At 38.4% G+C, this 19,125-nt stretch overlaps 1 protein-coding gene and 1 non-coding gene across 2 annotated transcripts; both read right to left on the bottom strand.

The window, feature by feature from the left end:
- Window positions 1–2,071: 2,071 nt before the first annotated feature.
- LOC131172880 (squalene monooxygenase SE1-like) lies at window positions 2,072–12,935 on the bottom strand. The gene is made up of 8 exons (XM_058134415.1): window positions 12,850–12,935; window positions 11,850–12,044; window positions 3,862–3,945; window positions 3,550–3,718; window positions 3,185–3,403; window positions 2,689–2,964; window positions 2,250–2,528; window positions 2,072–2,152 (listed from the first exon to the last, which is right to left on the bottom strand). Exons 1-8 carry the CDS (start codon window positions 12,933–12,935, stop codon window positions 2,072–2,074), a joined length of 1,389 nt encoding a protein of 462 aa, XP_057990398.1.
- Window positions 12,936–17,729: 4,794 nt separating this feature from the next.
- Window positions 17,730–17,836, bottom strand: LOC131173730 (small nucleolar RNA R71). Its single transcript, XR_009144044.1, has one exon. It is a non-coding gene; the product is annotated as a small nucleolar RNA R71 (small nucleolar RNA).
- Between the last annotated feature and the right edge of the window lie 1,289 nt (window positions 17,837–19,125).

Raw genomic sequence — 19,125 nt, 5'->3', positions numbered from 1 at the left:
ATTGTTCGCCATTCAAAGTGGGGAACAATGGGTTACAAAATCTTCGCCAACATGACTGGCGAAAAACAATATGTCTTCCTCATGCAATTTTTTTATTTTATTTAGCATTTGTTGTTTTTTTTTTATGTAAAATTCATTAAAAATATTTCTACAAATTAGAAAATTATGAAAAAATACTTTTCAACTCTTTAAAATATTCTTAATTTTTCTTTCATGAGAGTTTTTATTTTTAATGCAGGAATAAACTGAGCATTAAAAAAGATTATTTTTTTTATTGTGTATTACTTTTAAAATCATGAAAAAATAATTTTATAGATCATAAAATTATAAAAAATTTATTTTTGATTTTTCCAATAATATTTTTATTTTTTTCATATCAAATTTTTTTTGCATGAAAAACAATAATATTTTTTATGCTCAAATTATTCATGCTTCACAAATAAATAAAAAGAATTACGTTAGAAAAATAAAAATATTATGAGAAACTCAAAAATAATTTTTTTTTTTTTATAATTTTTGGTTGCCTTTAGAAGTAAAATACAATAAAATCACATTTTTTAATGCCCAATTTATTTCCGCAATACAAATAAAATTTTCAAGTTAGAAAAATAAGAATATTGTAAGGAGTCCAAAAATATTTTTTCCATAATTTTTTTTTTTGGACAAATGTCTTTGATAATTTTCATATGAAAATAACAATAAATGAAAAATTAAAAAAAAATTGCATGAATCAATGGGTTGAAAACCTGAACTTTGAAAATATGCTTTTTGGTTCGTCCTGGTATTGTAAAATTTCTTACCTAATTGACTGATTTGAAAAATTTCTCCATTCTTTTTGACAACTTTACAATGAATATAGACATAGGATAGAAGCACACATTATTTGACAAAATCATAGTAATTTAATCAAGGCCTGCTAAGATTTATATCACACATACATGCTGTCAATAACCATCCATGTGGGATCTCGAATGACCAACTCCTGACTTATTTTTTATCAAGAAATCTTGAGCAATGTAACATATTGCATTTGCAGCAAACTAAAAAATGCTAAAACCCCATAAAAGCTTATCAAGCAAAGACAAATCCATGAATATGACACAATTGATAGAACAATACCCAAAAGAGGGAAAAAAATATAAACAAAAACAAAATCCTATTATTTTGTCTTTGTCACTGTACCATGACCAAGCATTTTGTCGTTGTCACGGTACTATATACCGTTCATGGAGGGCAATATCAATTAAAGTGAACTGACGTTGATTTGTAAATGACAAGTCGTTTGATGATTGGGCAAGTGGAATTTTTGAGTCCGGTGTTCATACTTTTATACGACAACTCGTTTTGACTGGATTTGTTGACAATTTAAAGTACTTGATTTTGTTTTCTACTTGCCACATGTCGATGTATCGAAATGCTTAAATTATCAAATTTTATGAAAGATGGGATACTTATTATTTTTTTCTAATCATTAGTCTATGAAATAAGATTTATTACAATAAATTAAAATTTAAATCAAAGCAAATTTGAGTTATTAATAATTCCATTTGCTTTTATTATTTGAATTTTATATGCATGTGATGTAGTTTAAATTTTATAAATTAGGTAGATTTGAATTACGTGATTTTACACGCACATGATTCATGTGCATTGAGTGATATGTTTTAGCATATATGGTGCATCAACTAAGTCCATCGTCTACTATGTCGCGAATTATAAAAATTAGCATATCTCATACCCATACTTGTTGTATGTGCCATGGTGAAACACGGATCAAGGAACACTGTCTTATGGAAACACAAACCAACACAATACATGGTGACATTCCAAATTTTGGAAACAATAGAGGAGCACGCACAAATAATTAAAAATATTTCAAGAAAAGTGTGGTTAAATTACATGTGAAACTTTCGTTTCTAACCAAAGATAATTTGTTAGGAATCTAAAATAAAATTTACACTGCTCAGCTCATCTCCTAAATCGTTAACTTATCTAAAGAAAAAATGAACTGCCACCAACTTTCACCGATTTTAAATCTTTGCATTTCCTATTCTCAAACAACTTGAGATCTTCAATGTGTTAGGGTTATAGGGAAGAACATTTGTCGAACTCCTTCTGCCTTTATGATGGGAAAAATGATTCTTGATGCAACCTGCAAAAAAGTAAAAGAAATGTGATAGAGATAAGATCTTTGAAGTCATTTAAAATATAATTATGAAGTCATTGAAATTATTGTTAGCTATACACACCGAGATCATTCTAGCCCCAATCAAAAAGCGTGGAATTGATGGAAATGGAACTATTAAGCGGCCAACACCAAAGATAGCCACAGCAAAAAAATGGAGAACCAAATTCAACGGACGAGGATTTAGTCCAGAGAGTAAAGCGATAGGTCCATTTGAAAATACACCTCCAAGGCTAAAATAGTCAAAACATGCTTGACGCATTTCATTCCTTGCAGGATCAGTTGATGCACTGAATACTTTGTATAAGGCTCCAGCCAGAGTATTTATAGTAGATGCCACAGGCTGAAATGAAATGGATGTATAGGGTTAGCACCAATTTTAGTTTCATTGTTGTGGCAAGTATACCACCATATTGTTTATCCAAACTAGATTCTAAAGAATTTAAATCTAGAAATTATAAATTTAGTTCTCATATGCAACTAAGTGAAAATCATTTACTCACTTTGCGTAGTGTGTAGAAGGATTCAAGATACTTGCAAAGGGAAAATGCATCGCTCAGATCATGCAAAGGCCTTAGAAGATTCCTTAATACGACTATATCAGATAGGGCAACAGTCATTCCTCCTCCTGTTAAAGGATGTCTCATGTTAAATGCATCCCCTAACAAAAGAGCACCTGGAGTGGGATGAGGAGCAGCAGGCATGCTCCTATTAGGCATCGTTCTTATGTTTTCTTTGTTAATTGCAAAAACAAATGCATCACGTAGCTCTTGGGGAATCTGAAACATATATAAAAGTTCTTAGATTAGTCTAAAGATTCAAAGATAAATGACGGTCCAATGCTTATTAAATCGAGTCATTTCTATAATCCCCCTTAGCACTACAAACTACAAGTATCAAAGCCAAAATGCGAAAAAGAAAAATTAAAAAAAAATAAATAAATGAATAAATAAAATAAAATAAAAATAAAAATTAGCATGCCCAGAAAACTAAGAATACCTGGGGAGCCACCACAGTTTTCAAGTGTTTGGCCATTTCACCATTTGAAATGGATGGTAGATTTTGGCCAGGTATGTCAACCAAGCATCGAATTTCAGAGCTACTAATACGATAGAACAAGATTGGTGAAGGGTCTGCCAGAATAACATGTCCGTGATTTGGGTATGGAAGCTCGCAATTCTCTAAGATCAATGCCACAAAACAGGAGGGGATATCAACCTGTAAAAACCCAAAGTTTCCAAATTTCACTTCAAACTCATGAAAAAGAAAACAGCTACCCAATTTCGCATCTATCAGTGACGTTCATAGAGAAGCCAACTGGATTCATAGAAGTTTTCGTTTCCAGGTTGAAACATAATCATTACCTTAGGATTACAGAGAGACCGTCGCAAATTTGAAAAACAACCATCGCATACTATTGTAAGTGGAGCAGAAGCGGTAAGTTGTTGACCAATTTTAGTTTTGTATTGCACGCCCTTGATTGTCCCCTTTACTTCTAGTAGGGATGTTACTGTCCCTTCCTCCAGTCTTACACTACAAAGAAAATCAGGGAACATATTAACTATTAAAGGCAATAAAATGATGCTATTAATTATGCAGCACGAATTAAAAGATTTTGAACATGAAAGGCATAGCAAAGTGAAAGAAGTAACTTCGGGGTAAATGAAGATTATTACTTGGGTAAAGTTGCAGCTTTTTCACGCATTTTCTGAATGAAACGCCCGTTGTGAAAACTTCTTCCAGCCACATCTGGATCTGATCTTTGCAAGGGATATGATTGATGTGGCCCAATCGCAAGTGCACGGGTCGTACAAGTAATACAGTAAAGATATCGTTCCCACGAGGAGTTGAGTTAATGATTGAATTTTTGATATAAAAGTTGACTAAATCGAAGTATTTTTGAAATTAAAGTAATGAATTAATGGGTAAAGGAGTATGAAATCTAAATGTGCAAAATTAATATTCTATTCAACAATGTATTAATTAAACTAAAATTGCATCAAATTGAAATAAGCAAGTTCAAATATGGCAATATTCAAAATGGCAAGTAATTAAATTCGATTAGAAATTAACAATGGTAAAAAGGCGATTCCAGAGTTCGGGATTTCATATTCGAGCTATTTTGGGATTTTAAATTGGTTATCCAATCTTGTGAAACTAATGAGTTTTAAGGAGATTAATTCTTAAATCCTTTAAATTCCCTTTCGAGTGAGACAAAGAGTGCCTTAATCAATCTAATCCTACTTTCGTGGACTTAGAATTAATTAAGACCCATTAATTTCTTTAATTAATCTGTGAATCCTCTTAATCCTTAGCCTATTTCTAGTCTAAGTTAATTAAGTCCAATTTCTTGATTATCTATCACAAGGCCTTATCCTTTCGGTGCTTCAACCATGGATTAAGAACATTACTTAATGGAATTCTACACTAAGCATGTCATTAAGCATACAAGAAATGAATAAAACTCATCAAGACCACAAAATATGGATTACCCAATCAAAATCCACAAAATATCTCAAATATTACAACCCTTACTCCAGAATCAAAATGAAACTACTCACTATCCATAATGCTTACAAGATATATTGAGTTTAAATGGAAATAAAGATTTAACCTAAGCTAAGGAATAAGAAATTAAACACTAGAAGTGTAGAAAAATATAAGGGAAGAAAGAAATCTGCAAATCTTGATTGAAAATGGTGTGGAAGGTGAAAGTGACTCTTCAAATTCTGCCTCCCTTCTCCTTTCCTTTTCTGCTCCTTGTCTCCCCCCTCTAAAAATGGGAATGAGACTATTTATAGCATTTTTCTGACATGGAGCCCTAAAATGTGTGTTCTAGGAGGAATTATCTGAGGGAATCTTCTGCCAGCTCATTAATGAACTCTTTATGGGACTGCATAAGTGGACTGCATAAGTTATGCAGTCCCTTATGCAGTTTTCGGCTGGTTCTGGTTCACTTATGCGAAACTGCATGACTTGGTGCATAGGTTATGCACAATTCCGTGAGAGTGCATAAGGGAGGCGTGAATGTGCATAAGCTATGCAGTCTCCTTATGCACATTTCGGCAGGTATTAGAACAATGATTTTTCTCCTTATGCAGATCTGCATAGCTTATGCGGCAAGTTATGCACAATTTGGTCAATGCATATTTCAGCTTGAAAACTTGTTTTTGACATCTTTGGCTGTAAAAGTCACTCTTCAAAGGCAAAATTTCTCTTCAGTCCTTCAAAAACACCATTTTTCCTACAAAACAAAGTAAAAATTACAAATTAATCCAAAATCGACAATTATGGAAAACTAACTAATTAACTAATGAAATTAGCTAAAAATAACTAATAATAGAATAAAATAGCTATGAAATTAGACCTAAATGACTATGCAAAATGTATGCATCAAATACCCCCAAACTCAAGCTTTTGCTTGTCCTCAAGCAAACTTTAGAATGTGATGTAAAATTTTTAGGGGTGCCTTATCCAAAGAGCTATGAAAATCACCTATTAAAGTAACTTAACACACCTTTAGCCATACCAACAATCCATATACCCATCCTTCAAAATGCAGAGATTCTAATGCTTATCCAAGCTTTCACCGCTTAGCCATCAAGTCAATTATCATTCAAAATCCCCAAACCAACCAATCAAAAGAGAGAGTCATGCTCAAAAGGAATTCTAGAACAATCAATAGTCAAAGTGTCTCTATATGGAATGATGGAATTGAATGAATGAATGAATAGTTTTCCAATCTCATAGGTGTAACGCCCTCACCGTAGGTAGTCCATACATTTTACTGTTCCGACGACTAATGTCTATTCGGACAGTCAGGATGTTTGGAACTACACTTAAACTATAGTGAGGAGGCATAAATTAATGAAATAAATATTAAAAAAAATATATAGGAAAAATTTTGAGAAATAAAATAAAATTTAGAGAATTTATTAATTGGTATAAAAAAATAAAAATAATCCGATGAGCACCATGAAAGGCATTTTAGTCATTTTACCCCTAGAGGTAAATTTTGACTTAAATGTCAAATTAAAATTTGGAAATAGAATAATTAACATAAATTAATTATATGAATTTGAATTTGGAAAATGGAAAGAGCAAGAAAAGAAAAGGAAAGAAAAGAAAAGAAAGGAAAATAAAAAGACTTATGGCATTTAAAGAAAAGAAAAATAAGCTTATGAAAATTTAAAATAAAATTAAGTACAATAAAAAAATAAATATATAAAGCACACGAGACAAAACCCACCTACTTTTCTCTCCATCTTCTTCCCACTCTCCCTCTCTCTTGCCGTCCACCCTTGTGCTCCCTCTCCACCATTTTTGTCAAGCTTTCAAGCTTGATTTTCCAAGCTTCCACACACCAAAACTCATAGCTCCCTTTACAAAAAATACTCCCTACACCCTAAGGAAGCTTTAGATACCCATTTGAAGAAGAGAAATTGAAGTTTGGTAAGACACCCAAAAAGGTTAGTGCACTAATCCCTCTTCTTCTCTTTATTAAACATGAAAAGCATGTTTAGCTAAGCATAAATACCATTAAAACAAAAAGAAAATCTAGAGGAAAGAACCCTTGAATTTTTGGCAGCCATGGAACTTGAAATTTATTGCTTTTAAGTGATGAAAAATGGTTCTATGAGAATGTGTAATTAGTTGAAATGTTTGGGTGTTTGATTGTGTAGTGTTTGTGTAAATTTGAAACTTTGAAAAATAGGGTTTGTGTAAATGTTGAGGACTTTGTGTAAAATGTTGAAATTGATCTATTGGGATGAGATTGTTGCTTATAGAAGTGTATTGCATACAAATTGAAGTAAGGAAGTTGGAGGAGATTGAGTTTTGGAAGTGTCAATTTTCTGCAGGTTGTGTTTGTTGAGGGCAGTGTACATTTTAGGCCATAAATAAAATTGTGTGACCCCAATTGGTATGAGGCCAATTGGAGGTGAAACTAGACCCAAAATAGCCCATTTTCCATGAAGAAACCATGCCCAAATTCTGTCCAAAACTTGACCTAAATACTGCCCAAATTCGGATTTCCTGCAACCCAGAAAATGACCAAATGAACAGTACGTGTTCATTTGGTCATAACTCTCTATACTGGTCCAAATGACCTAAAATTTTAACCATGGAAAGTTTAGACATAGGGCTACACTTTTCATGAAGACCACTTAACCCAGTTTTGCCTTTAACCAATTCAAATTGTTAGCACAAGTTGGGTCACTGAAACTGCCAACCCAGAAAATGACCAAATGAACAGTACGTGTTCATTTGGTCATAACTCTCTCTATACTGGTCCAAATGACCTAAAATTTTAACCATGGAAAGTTTAGACATAGGGCTACACTTTTCATGAAGACCACTTAACCCAGTTTTGCCTTTAACCAATTCAAATTGTTAGCACAAGTTGGGTCACTGAAACTGCAAACCCAGAAAATGACCAAATGAACAGTACGTGTTCATTTGGTCATAACTCTCTCTATACTGGTCCAAATGACCTAAAATTTTAACCATAGAAAGTTTAGACATAGGGCTACATTTTTCATGAAGACCACTTAACCCAGTTTTGCTTTTAACCAAATCAAACTGTTAGCATAAGTTGAGTCACTAAAACTGCCAACCCAAAAATTGTCCAAAATACTGTTCCTTTGGTATGCTTGACCAATTTTGGCAAAAATGCCATAACTTGGTCTCCAAAGCTGCAAATTGAGTGAAACTAGTGCCAAAAGTTTTATAAGACATAGCACAACAATTTTTATGTTTTGACCAAGCTCTAGAAACCATTGCATCCTAGGGAAAATATTAGCCAAAATTAGGAATTGAAATCTGGAAAATGTTAAGTTGAACCCAGAATGCCATTTGATACCCGTGTGTTCATTTGGCCATAACTCCCACTAGGAAATTCCATTTAAGATTCGGCCGGTTCGATTCGAAATACAAAATTTTGAATTTTTACTCTGCCTCGGGACCGAAAACGAGGTCCAAAAATTCCGAAAAAAATTCCATAAAACTCAGAAAAATACGTAGACTCCAAATATATTTTTAGTTTTGCCACGTGGTCTTTAAATTAATTTTTAAAAATCATCAAAGTTTATATTTTCGGAAAATCGAACCCGATTTTTAAAATCCGAAAAATCTCAAAAAAATTCCTAAAATTTAAATAAAATTAAAATATCAAAATACTCATAATTAATAAAATTTTGGGGTGTTACATTCTTCCCCCCTTACAGAAAATTCGTCCTCGAATTTTACACAAGGCAGAATAAAGCACATGACTATACATTGAACAAATAGGGGTACTTGCTACGCATGTCCCGTTCTGACTCCCAGGTGCACTCTTCCACTGACTGACTCCTCCACAAAACCTTAACCATAGGGATCTGTTTGGATCTTAGCTGTCTCACTTGGTAGTCCACTATGGCTACAGGCTGCTCCTCAAATGTCAAATTTTCTTTTAGCTCTATCACATCCGGCTGCAGTACATGAGAAGGATCAGGAATGTATTTCCTGAGCATGGAGATGTGAAACACGGGGTGAACGTGAGAAAGGTTGGGTGGTAGCTCCAACCGGTAGGCAACTGCTCCAACTCTATCAGTAACCTCAAAAGGTCCGATATACCGAGGTGCCAACTTGCCCTTCTTTCCGAATCTCATGACTCCCTTCATTGGAGATACCTTCAGGAATACATAGTCGCCCACTGCAAACTCCACATCCCTCCGTCTGGGGTCTGCATAACTCTTACATCTCTTGAAAGTTGTCCTCGATCGTTCCTGATTAAAGGAACTACCTCTGAAGTGTACTGCACTAGGTCTACATCATGCACCCTTGCTTCCCCCATTTCTGTCCAACACAGAGGAGACCTACACTTTCTTCCATATAGTGCCTCATAGGGTGCCATCCCTATGCTGGAGTGATAACTGTTGTTATAGGCAAACTCCACCAAAGCTAGCTGCTCATCCCATTGACCTCCAAAATCCAAGACACTCATGCGAAGCATGTCTTCCAGTGTTTGGATTGTCCTTTCAATTTGTCCATGCATGCGAGGGTGGAAAGCCGTACTGAAGTTCAACTGTGTGCCAAGTGCTTCCTGCAACTTTCTCCAAAATCGAGAAGTGAACTGGGGCCCTCTGTCAGATATTATGGAAGCCGGAACTCCATGCAATCTGACTATTTCTCGAATGTAGAGCCGGGCATACTGTGCCACAGAATATGTAGTCTTCACAGGTAAGAAGTGAGCTGATTTGGTCAAGCGGTCTACAATTACCCATATCGAATCATATCCTCGCGTGGTACGAGGCAACCCAGTCACAAAATCCATAGTGATCATTTCCCACTTCCATTCTGGGATAGGGAGCTCTTGCAGCTTCCCTGACGGTCTCTGGTGTTCAAACTTCACCTTCTGACAAGTCAAGCACTTGGACACAAAGTCTGCAATGTCTCTCTTCATGCCATTCCACCAATAGCTATCTTTCACATCATGGTACATCTTGGTGGAACCTGGGTGGACACTGTACAGTGTATAGTGTGCCTCTCGCATGATTTCATTCCTGAGGTTGTCCACATCGGGCACACATATCCTAGAACCTTGTACTAGGGCACCATCATTGGCAAATCCAAACTCACCACCTTCACCTTTCTTTACTCTTTCTATGATCTTCATCAATTGTTGGTCTCTGTGCTGGGAAACTCTAACTCTGTCCCTCAAGTCTGGCCTCACTGAAAAGTGAGCCAACAATACCCCCTCATCTGAAAGATCTAGGATTAAACCTTGATCCATCAACTCATGTACCTCCTAAATCAATGGTCTCTTCTCTACTGAAATGTGCGCCAAACTGCCAGAAGATTTTCTGCTCAAGGCATCTGCTACAACATTGGCCTTCCCAGGGTGGTACTGGATGGTGCAATCATAGTCTTTCAGAAGCTCCATCCATCTCCTCTGTCTCAAGTTCAAGTCCCTCTGTTGGAAGATGTACTTTAAACTCTTGTGGTCGGTGTATATCTCGCACACTTCGTCATACAGGTAGTGTCTCCAGATTTTCAGTGCAAAGATTACAGCCGCCATTTCCAAATCATGTGTGGGGTAGTTCTGCTCATGCCTCTTCAGCTGCCTTGAAGCATAGGCCACTACCTTTCCATTCTGCATCAAAACACACCCTAGGCCAACTCTGGAGGCGTCACAATACACGGTGTATCCTTCACCATTCACAGGTAGTGTCAACACAGGAGCAGTGGTTAGACACTCCTTGAGCTTCTGGAAACTCACCTCACAGTCATCTGTCCAAATGAATGGAACATTCTTCCTAGTCAACTTAGTTAAGGGAGCCGCTATCCTGGAGAAATCTTGTATAAAACGTCTATAGTAGCCAGCTAAACCCAGAAAACTTCGCACCTCAGTGACTGTTGTAGGCCTAAGCCAATCAGTTACAGCTTCAACTTTCTTGGGATCCACTTGAATACCGTCTCTAGAAACCACGTGTCCCAAGAATGAGATGCTTTCTAGCCAAAATTCACATTTCGAAAATTTGGCGTATATCCGTGCTCCTCAATGCGCAACACCATCCTCAAGTGCCACACGTGTTCTTCCTCGGTCCGAGAGTATACCAGAATGTCATCTATGAATACGATGACAAAGCGGTCCAAAAATGGCTTGAACACCTGCTCATCAAGTCCATGAAGGTCTTTGGTGCATTAGTGAGTCCAAAAGACATCACCAGGAACTCATAATGACCATATCTTGTCCTGAAAGCCGTTTTGGACACGTCCTCATTCCTGATTCTCAACTGATGGTAGCCTGATCGCAGGTTTATCTTGGAAAAGAATCTAGCTCCTTGGAGCTGATCAAACAGATCATCGATCCGAGGAAGTGGATACTTGTTCTTCACAGTGACCTTGTTCAGCTGTCTGTAGTCGATACATAACCTCAATGACCCATCCTTCTTTCTCACAAATAGAACAGGAGCACCCCAGGGTGAAGTGCTCGGACGTATAAAACCCTTGTCCAAAAGCTCCTGTAGTTGCTCCTTCAGCTCTTTCAATTCTGCTGGTGCCATCCTGTAAGGTGGCATCGATATGGGGTTTGTACCCGGAATAACATCAATGCAGAACTCTATTCCCCTTTCTGGTGGCAACCCTGGAAGCTCTTCAGGGAAGACATCCATGAATTCTCTGACAACAGGAACATTTTCCATGCTGACATCTTCTACAGATGTATCTCTCACCAATGCCAAATACCCTTGGCATCCACGCCTCAACATTTTTCTAGCACTAATTGCTGACACCAAATTATACGGAGCCACGCTCCTGTCACCATCAAAGCTAAACTCTTCCACACCAGGTATGTGGAAATACACCTTTTTGTTCCTGCAGTCTAAGGTGGCAAAATGAGTTGCCAACCAATCCATCCCCAGGATTACATCGAAATCCATTACTGGTAGAGGAACCAAGTCTGCTGGGAGGATCTTTCCATCCACTACCACTGGGCTACCCGAAAAAACCATATCTACATCTATGTTATCACTAAGTGGGGTAGCTACCGACAAAGGGCACTCTAAAGTTGTAGGGTTTCTACCCAACCTCATGGCAAACACAGGGGAGACAAATGAGTGCGTAGCACCCGGATCTATCAAAACACGAGCCTCATAAGAATGACTGGAAGAATACACGCCACAACCGCATTTGAAGCTTGAGCATCTGGTGGGTCAGTGAACACCCGAGCTTGACCCCTACCCGAGTGGCGTAACCACGATCGGCTTCTACCTCTCGACCGCCTCCAAATCCACGTCCCCCTTGTCCTCGGCCTGTTGCATCGGCCCACTGCCATGTTGGAAGCGCCGGATACAATCGCCGAGGAACATTCGCAATGAACCTGTGACCCCATCTGTGGCTCACTGAAAACGGGGCAGTCTCTAGCAAAGTGACCTGGTTGGCCACACCTGAAGCATACTCCTGATCCCATCAAACAAGGTCCTGAATGTCCTCTTCCACACTGTGCACAAGGTGCCAAGGAGGATCTGAGCAGGACCAGGCTGTGTACCAGAACTATGACCAATCTTTGGATCCGTACCACAGTGCAATCCTCGTGGTTTGTGTCTAAAACCACTTTTCTTGTTCCTACTCTTTCCTCTGTAATTACTCGGGCCACCACTATCCGGAGTACCCATGGAAGGGACACCTGAGGAACCCTCTGCTCTGTTTTTCTTTGCTCTTCCACTGTCATCTACAGCATAACTGATCTCAATCTGTCTAGCTCGATCAACCACCACATCAAAAGACTGATCAGACATCATGGCCAGGTTTGCATATCTCCTGTCAAGCCCCTATAGAAATCTTTTCACCTTCATAGTCTCAGAGATATGCTTTGTAGGGGCATATCTGCTCAATTCCGTAAATTGCAGAGCATATTCATCTACTGCACCGCCATTCTGTCTTAATGCCTCAAAGGCCCACCGCTTCGACGATCTCAAGCTTTACGCACAAACCGATTGATAAAAGTTCCACAACCGAGCCCATGTCAAACCCTCCATCCGGTAACACGTAGTCATTCATCCATTGCCTAGGCATGGGCCCCATGACGTCCGCATACACTCTATCAATCTTCTATCAGGCCAATCAGACTTCTCGCTGTCTGCAGAATCCAAAACCGATATGCATCGTCGACACGCCATAGGTACCGTGCACTAACTTCTTGAAATTTATGATCTGCTTTGTAAGATTCCTCTCTTAGTGCGGTGGATCGCTGCTGTGGAGGGTGGACCATATCTCGCGCCATCATGTCGATGGTTCTCTGCAGACTAGAGTAGCGCCATGGGGTCCATAGGACCTGTGCCATGAAAGATCGTTCTCGACGTGGGTAGCTGCTCTTCTACTTGAGCGGCTCTAGGCCTCCTACCCCGCCTCCTGGGGCGGCGCCTCATCTTGTCGACACCTCGTCAGCACATCCGCTCGTGCGATGGCGGCTCTCACGCTTCTACGCATTTTCCGAAATTCAGCAACAATAGCCCACAAAATTCAAAATCGCACATTACATGACTCTATAGACTCATATTTATACATAACATATGGAGCGAAACTAGAAGCAAAGATGACAATGCAAGACGAATGTGGACCCTATATTTCCGCATGTGACTCCTAGTAGACTCTTCCCAACACTTTAGACAACATTCCCTAAGAACTGAGCCTAAGCTCGATACCACATTTGTCACGACCCAACCTATGGGCGGACCGGCACTAGGACACAGGCGACCTAAAGCCCCGAGGCCGTAGTAAGCCTAACTGTTCATTTACCCAATGCCGAGGCCCATTTGGGCCCAATTTTCAAGAAAACAAGCGGACAGTCCGCCATAAAATGGACTTACCAATGGGAGTTTTGACTCACCCGACTGTAAACACAATAAACAATCCATTGGGAGCTCGGCTCACCCTCCACATACTCATCAACATAATAATAAATGGGAGCTCGGCTCCTCATCCAATCCATCAAAACAGACTTAAAATATTAAGTTTACAGTCCAACATGATAATAATATTACGGACCAAATTCAAATAATTCACGCTAACACATGCGAAATTCTAGGAGTAAATAAAATTACACAAATATCGATAAACAACTGCGAAGTATAAAAGCGAGTTAACCTGAATAAAATATCCTCCTGCGGCTGTAAAAATTTTTGAACAGAGTGAGTGTTCGACTCGAGAGTAAAATATCAATTTTAACCATAATCTCTATAACTATCTCAGAACTAATGCACCTGTAGAGTGAAATGCAACATCAACATCATATTCACATCATAGCATCAAAAGGTAATTTGGAGCACTCACGCACCTGTAGCATCAATCATAATATATTGGGAGCCGATCCCTATCTGACTCTCTTAAATCTAACTCGTGCGTGAAGAACTCAAGCGGACTTTCGCTTAATAAACCAAATCGAGGGTCCCAGAAGAACTCAAGCCGTGACTACCCCTCGAAGGAACGGGTCCCGCCGAAGAACTCAAGCCGTGACTACCCGTCCTATCCATAGTCCACACCACATCACACGCACGCCAACGCACGCACACCGCTGCTCCAAATTACCACAACAACACTCATGGCACATTAATGCTATGAATGCAACATAAATCGTGCCTAGAGTTTAACTACATAAATATATGCATATAAGTGATGCATGGGCATCTCGAACATATAATAATATCGAAATTACGATTCAAATTAATATTTTACTCACAAACTTGACGACAAATTACTGTGGCGGCTGGGCGGAGGAAGAAGGCTGTCCCGGCTCACCTGACAATTACATTACATCTATTTAATAAATTTGACTCAATACAAACAAAGAAAAATATCAAGTACGTCCTAAGTCGTGAAGAAAATCCGTGAGTCTCCCTATACCTAGGACCTACCCAACTGCAAAGGGCTAAAAACGCACTTCTATACTGCAATCCATACATCAACAGTTCAATCATATCACACAGCCCCTCCTGGGCCCATCAAATCAATCATCCATCACAATACGCAAAATTTCAATTTAGTCCTTATTATTGATCATTTTTGCAAAAACTGCCCAAACAAGCTCTAAAAATTATAAAACTTTGCCCCGCGGTCCTTAGCAATATTACTAAGCTATTGCAAAAAGAATCGTAATTTTCTAAGCTACCACGAATATTTTATGGATTTTTAATCCTATTTAAGCACTAGAAAATTACGTAAAAACAAGGTTCGGGTTTACCTTTGCCGATTCCGACTTCGGGAACGCACTCGGGGCGTCTGACAATGGGGGGCTAGCCAAAACCTCGGCCCAATTCGGAGACTTTTCCGGTAACGGGTCTGTCTGGCCCGAAATTTGCAGAAGACTCGATCAACTGTCGAATTTCCGCGAATCGAGAATACCTACACGAAGCCCATAACACGGGGGTTAGTACATAAGTTTTTCAGAATTTTCTAAGCTCATTTAATGCTTGAAAATACACTGCGAAGTTCCGTGGGACCCACCGAAAAACGGTGTCGGAAAAATTCGAAATTTATGTCGTTGCGAAGCTCTCGACGAATGGAGCGTGCTGGTGGCCTCGGTTTTCTCGTGGGATTCACGGTTTTCGAGAAATCTAGCCCGAAAGTTGAAATGGGCTAAAATCTTCCCGAGCTAAAATCGGACAATCCGCTCGATGGATTTCGGCGTTCTTGGTGTCTATGGAAAGCTCTCGCCGAGTAGATGATTTTGGACACAAGACCCGGTCCAATTGGTGGCCGGATCGGCCGGATTTGGCCGGGGAAGTCGAAGCGGCGCGGCGCGCGCAGGGGGGCATTTCAAGCGTGATTTTCCGGCCATTCGGGCGTGTGGCCATTGTGGGTGAGGCTGCGGTGCGGTGGCGGCTAGAGCGGAGAGAAAGCGAGAGAAAAGAGAGAGGGACGACGCGCGCGGGAGAAGAAAAAGGAAGAAGGAAAATGGCCGGTCCGATTCGACCGGTCCGATCCGGTCCGGTTCGATTCGGCCGGTTCGATTCGAAATACAAAATTTTGAATTTTTACTCTGCCTCGGGACCGAAAACGAGGTCTAAAAATTCCGAAAAAATTCCATAAAACTCAGAAAAATACGTAGACTCCAAATATATTTTTAGTTTTGCCACGTGGTCTTTAAATTAATTTTTAAAAAATCATCAAAGTTTATATTTTCGGAAAATCGAACCCGATTTTTAAAATCCGAAAAATCTCAAAAAAATTCCTAAAATTTAAATAAAATTAAAATATCAAAATACTCATAATTAATAAAATTTTGGGGTGTTACATGGATAATTTTACACCTCATTTCCTATCCACTCCTTGTCTTTTATTTACTTTTAGGGCAACTTTTAGGGACCATATAAATTCATCATTTCCTTATTTTTGCCACAAGAGGAAGGGGAGGAAAAACAAAAAGGAAAGAAAATTATATAGAAAGAGGGAGAGAAGACGCCATTCTCTCTAGGAAGAGGAGCTGCTGCACGAGTTTGGAGCTCCAGAAACCAGAGACCTTGGTTCTTCCACCTAGGTTTTCCCATTTCAGTCCTTTTATCATGTTTTTCTATATTCTTCCATCAATATTTCTTGTAAATAGCATCATGAGTGAGTAATTTCTTTAGATTTCAGAGTTGGGAAATATGTCTTAGATTAATTTGTGGATTTGGACTAGGTATTTCCTTATTTTATATGAATATGAGTTTTGATTCCTTCCTTGTGTGCTTGATTTACTTGCCTAATGTTGGTACCCATTGGGTATTGTGTTAATCTTTGATTGAAGGACCGAAAGGTGAAAGTCATTGATGGGTAATCATGGATTGGAACTTAAAATCACCTAGATTTAGAAATAAACTAGGACTTTAAGAGGAATTAATTATTGGTTACAAAACTTAATGGGTTTTAAAGTAATCAAATACATACGAAAGTAGGTTTGGTTATTTTAGAATACACTTTGATTTGCTTGAAAAAGATATCAAAGGGATTTAGAATCAATTTCCTTCAAACTCTATTTTTCCCTAAAAATTGGAATGCCCAAGACAAATCCCAACTAATTTATGCATAAACCCCCAACTCTGGAATCACTTTTACCATAATTAGACTTTTGCTTAAATTACCCATTGTTAATTTTAGTTTAATTGCGAACTAGAATTAGAATTTATTTGTTTGCTCTTTACCCATTTCAATTGGATTAATCAATTTACCTTGCTCATTTACATTTACCATTTATTCATTAATCATTAGCCCAAATAATCGCTTCATTCATAGTTTAGTAATCAAACAGCAAATCCTCGTGGGAACGATACTTGATTCATCACTTTATTACTTGAGACGACCCGTATACTTGCGGATAAGTCACATCAAGTTTTTGGCGCCATTGCCGGGGATTTGATTTTTTGTTTGATATTAAACAATTGTTTGTTTGGTTAATTTGGGCATTTTATTTTATTTCTTTTTACCATTTTACTTTGAGAATTTGTTTATTTTTGTTTTTCAGGTGCTTTATTTTATGAGAAGGACAAAAAGTGAAGAAATCAATTTATTCTTTGACCCAGAAATAGAGAAGACAGCAAAAGCTTTAAGAGCAGAATCTAAGAGGAGAAAAGCTGAAATTAAGGCTCAACAACAACAAGAAAGAGCACAAGAGCAAGAGGAATTACAAGAAGAAATGGCTAACAACAACAACAATAACAATAACAACCGCTCTGTGAAGGATCATGCCTATCCTAACATTGGAGATTTCATGCCAAGTATCACAAGACCAAGAGTAGAAGCCAATAATTTTGAACTGAAGCCTGCACTCTGTCAAATGGTACAACAAGCACAATTTGGAGGAAATCCAAGTGAAAGTCCACATGTGCATCTAGCACACTTTCTTGAGATCAGTGATATGTTGAAGATAAATGGAGTTTCTGATGATGCAATTCGACTCAGATTATTTCCTTTTTCTCTGAAGGACCGAGCTAGAGAGTGGTTACATTCTTTGCCACCGGGTTCTATCACAACATGGGATGAACTTTCTCAAGCATTTTTGGCTCAATATTTTCCACCAAGCAAGACAGCTAAGCTGAGAAATGAGCTGACTTCTTTTAAACCTAGAGATGATGAGAGCTTGTATGAAGCATGGGAGAGGTACAAGGATTTGCAAAGGAGATGTCCACATCATGGGATTCCTAAGTGGATGCTTGTTCAACACTTTTACAATGGAGTTTCACCAGCTATTAGAAGTACAATTGATGCATCTTATGGAGGTGACCTTATGGAGAAATCAAGATGAAGCTTTTCCGCTCTTGATAAAATTGCTTATAACAACTACCAATGGAGTTGTGAGAGGAATGAGATCAAGAAACCAGCTGGTATGTTTGAGCTTGATGCCATGAATATGATTAATGCTAAGTTTGATGCTTTGACAAGGAAGATGGACAAGCTGAGCATGAAAGTAGATTCTTCATAGGAGGTTCTAGTAATTCAAGAGAAGTTGGAGCCGCAAATGTCAATTGTGCACAGATTTTTCTGCACTTAATCAAGATTTTCAAGTGAGCAAGTGGATTATGTGGGAACTACAATCAAAGGCAGGTGGTAACCCATTTTCTGCGACTTATGATCCAGCATGAAGAAACCACCCCAATTTCTCTTGGGGAGGTAGACGAGGGCAAAATCAGAATTTTCAGCAACCTTCTGGATATCAACAAAATCAGAATTTTCAGCAGAATAGAGGCCCCCCTCCTGGAATTTCTAAACCTCAAAATGCACTGCTCCACCTCTACCACAACAAGCACAACTAGACAAGACAGACTAGATTGGAATCTATAATTGAAACTCTACTTGTGAGCCATCAAAGTCAACAAGAAATGATTTCTCAATTAGCATCTAAAGTGGATCAAATGGCAACACACAACAAGATGTTAGAGAATCAAATAGCTCAACAAGCTAGCTCTTCAAGTAACAAAGCATTTGGGAAGCTTCCTAGCCAACCAGAAAATTCAAGGGAGCATTGCAAGGCTATTACATTGAGAAGTGGAAAAATATTGAAGAATGGAGATAAAAAGATTGAAGAGGAAGTTGAAGAAAAGAAAAGCAGAGAAGGAGATGAACAAACTGAAGTTGAAGTTAGAATTGAAGCTGAGAAAGAAAATTCAGTGGAAGAAAAAGGAAGTAAGGAGAGGGAGAGCAAAGAGGAAGAACCTAAATATGTTGCACCTAAAGCCTACATGCCACCCTTACCATTCCCACAAAGGTTTTGAAGCGAAATTGGATAAACAATGTGGGAAGTTTTTGGAGGTATTGAAGTCTTTGCATGTGACTATTCCTTTCACTGATGCCTTAGCACAAATGCCTTCATATGCCAAATTTTTGAAGGAAATTTTATCTAACAAGAAGAAATTGGAGGAATTTGAGACTATAGCTCTCACGGAAGAAAGCAGTGCTATTTTGCAAAATAAGCTTCCACCCAAACGAAG

The sequence above is a fragment of the Hevea brasiliensis genome, chromosome 14, assembly GCF_030052815.1.
Source record: "Hevea brasiliensis isolate MT/VB/25A 57/8 chromosome 14, ASM3005281v1, whole genome shotgun sequence".
Taxonomy (NCBI): domain Eukaryota; kingdom Viridiplantae; phylum Streptophyta; class Magnoliopsida; order Malpighiales; family Euphorbiaceae; genus Hevea; species Hevea brasiliensis.
This window is presented reverse-complemented; position numbering and strand designations above follow the sequence as displayed.

Excerpts from the sequence above, each read along its gene's own strand:
- LOC131172880 (XM_058134415.1), bottom strand. The coding sequence starts at position 12,935 with ATGGTCCACCCTCCACAGCAGCGATCCACCGCACTAAGAGAGGAATCT. Across the intron at positions 2,965-3,184 it reads AAACTGTGGTGGCTCCCCAG|ATTCCCCAAGAGCTACGTGA; the intron begins GTATTCTTAGTT and ends TATATGTTTCAG. Across the intron at positions 2,153-2,249 it reads TTGGGGCTAGAATGATCTCG|GTTGCATCAAGAATCATTTT; the intron begins GTGTGTATAGCT and ends ACTTTTTTGCAG.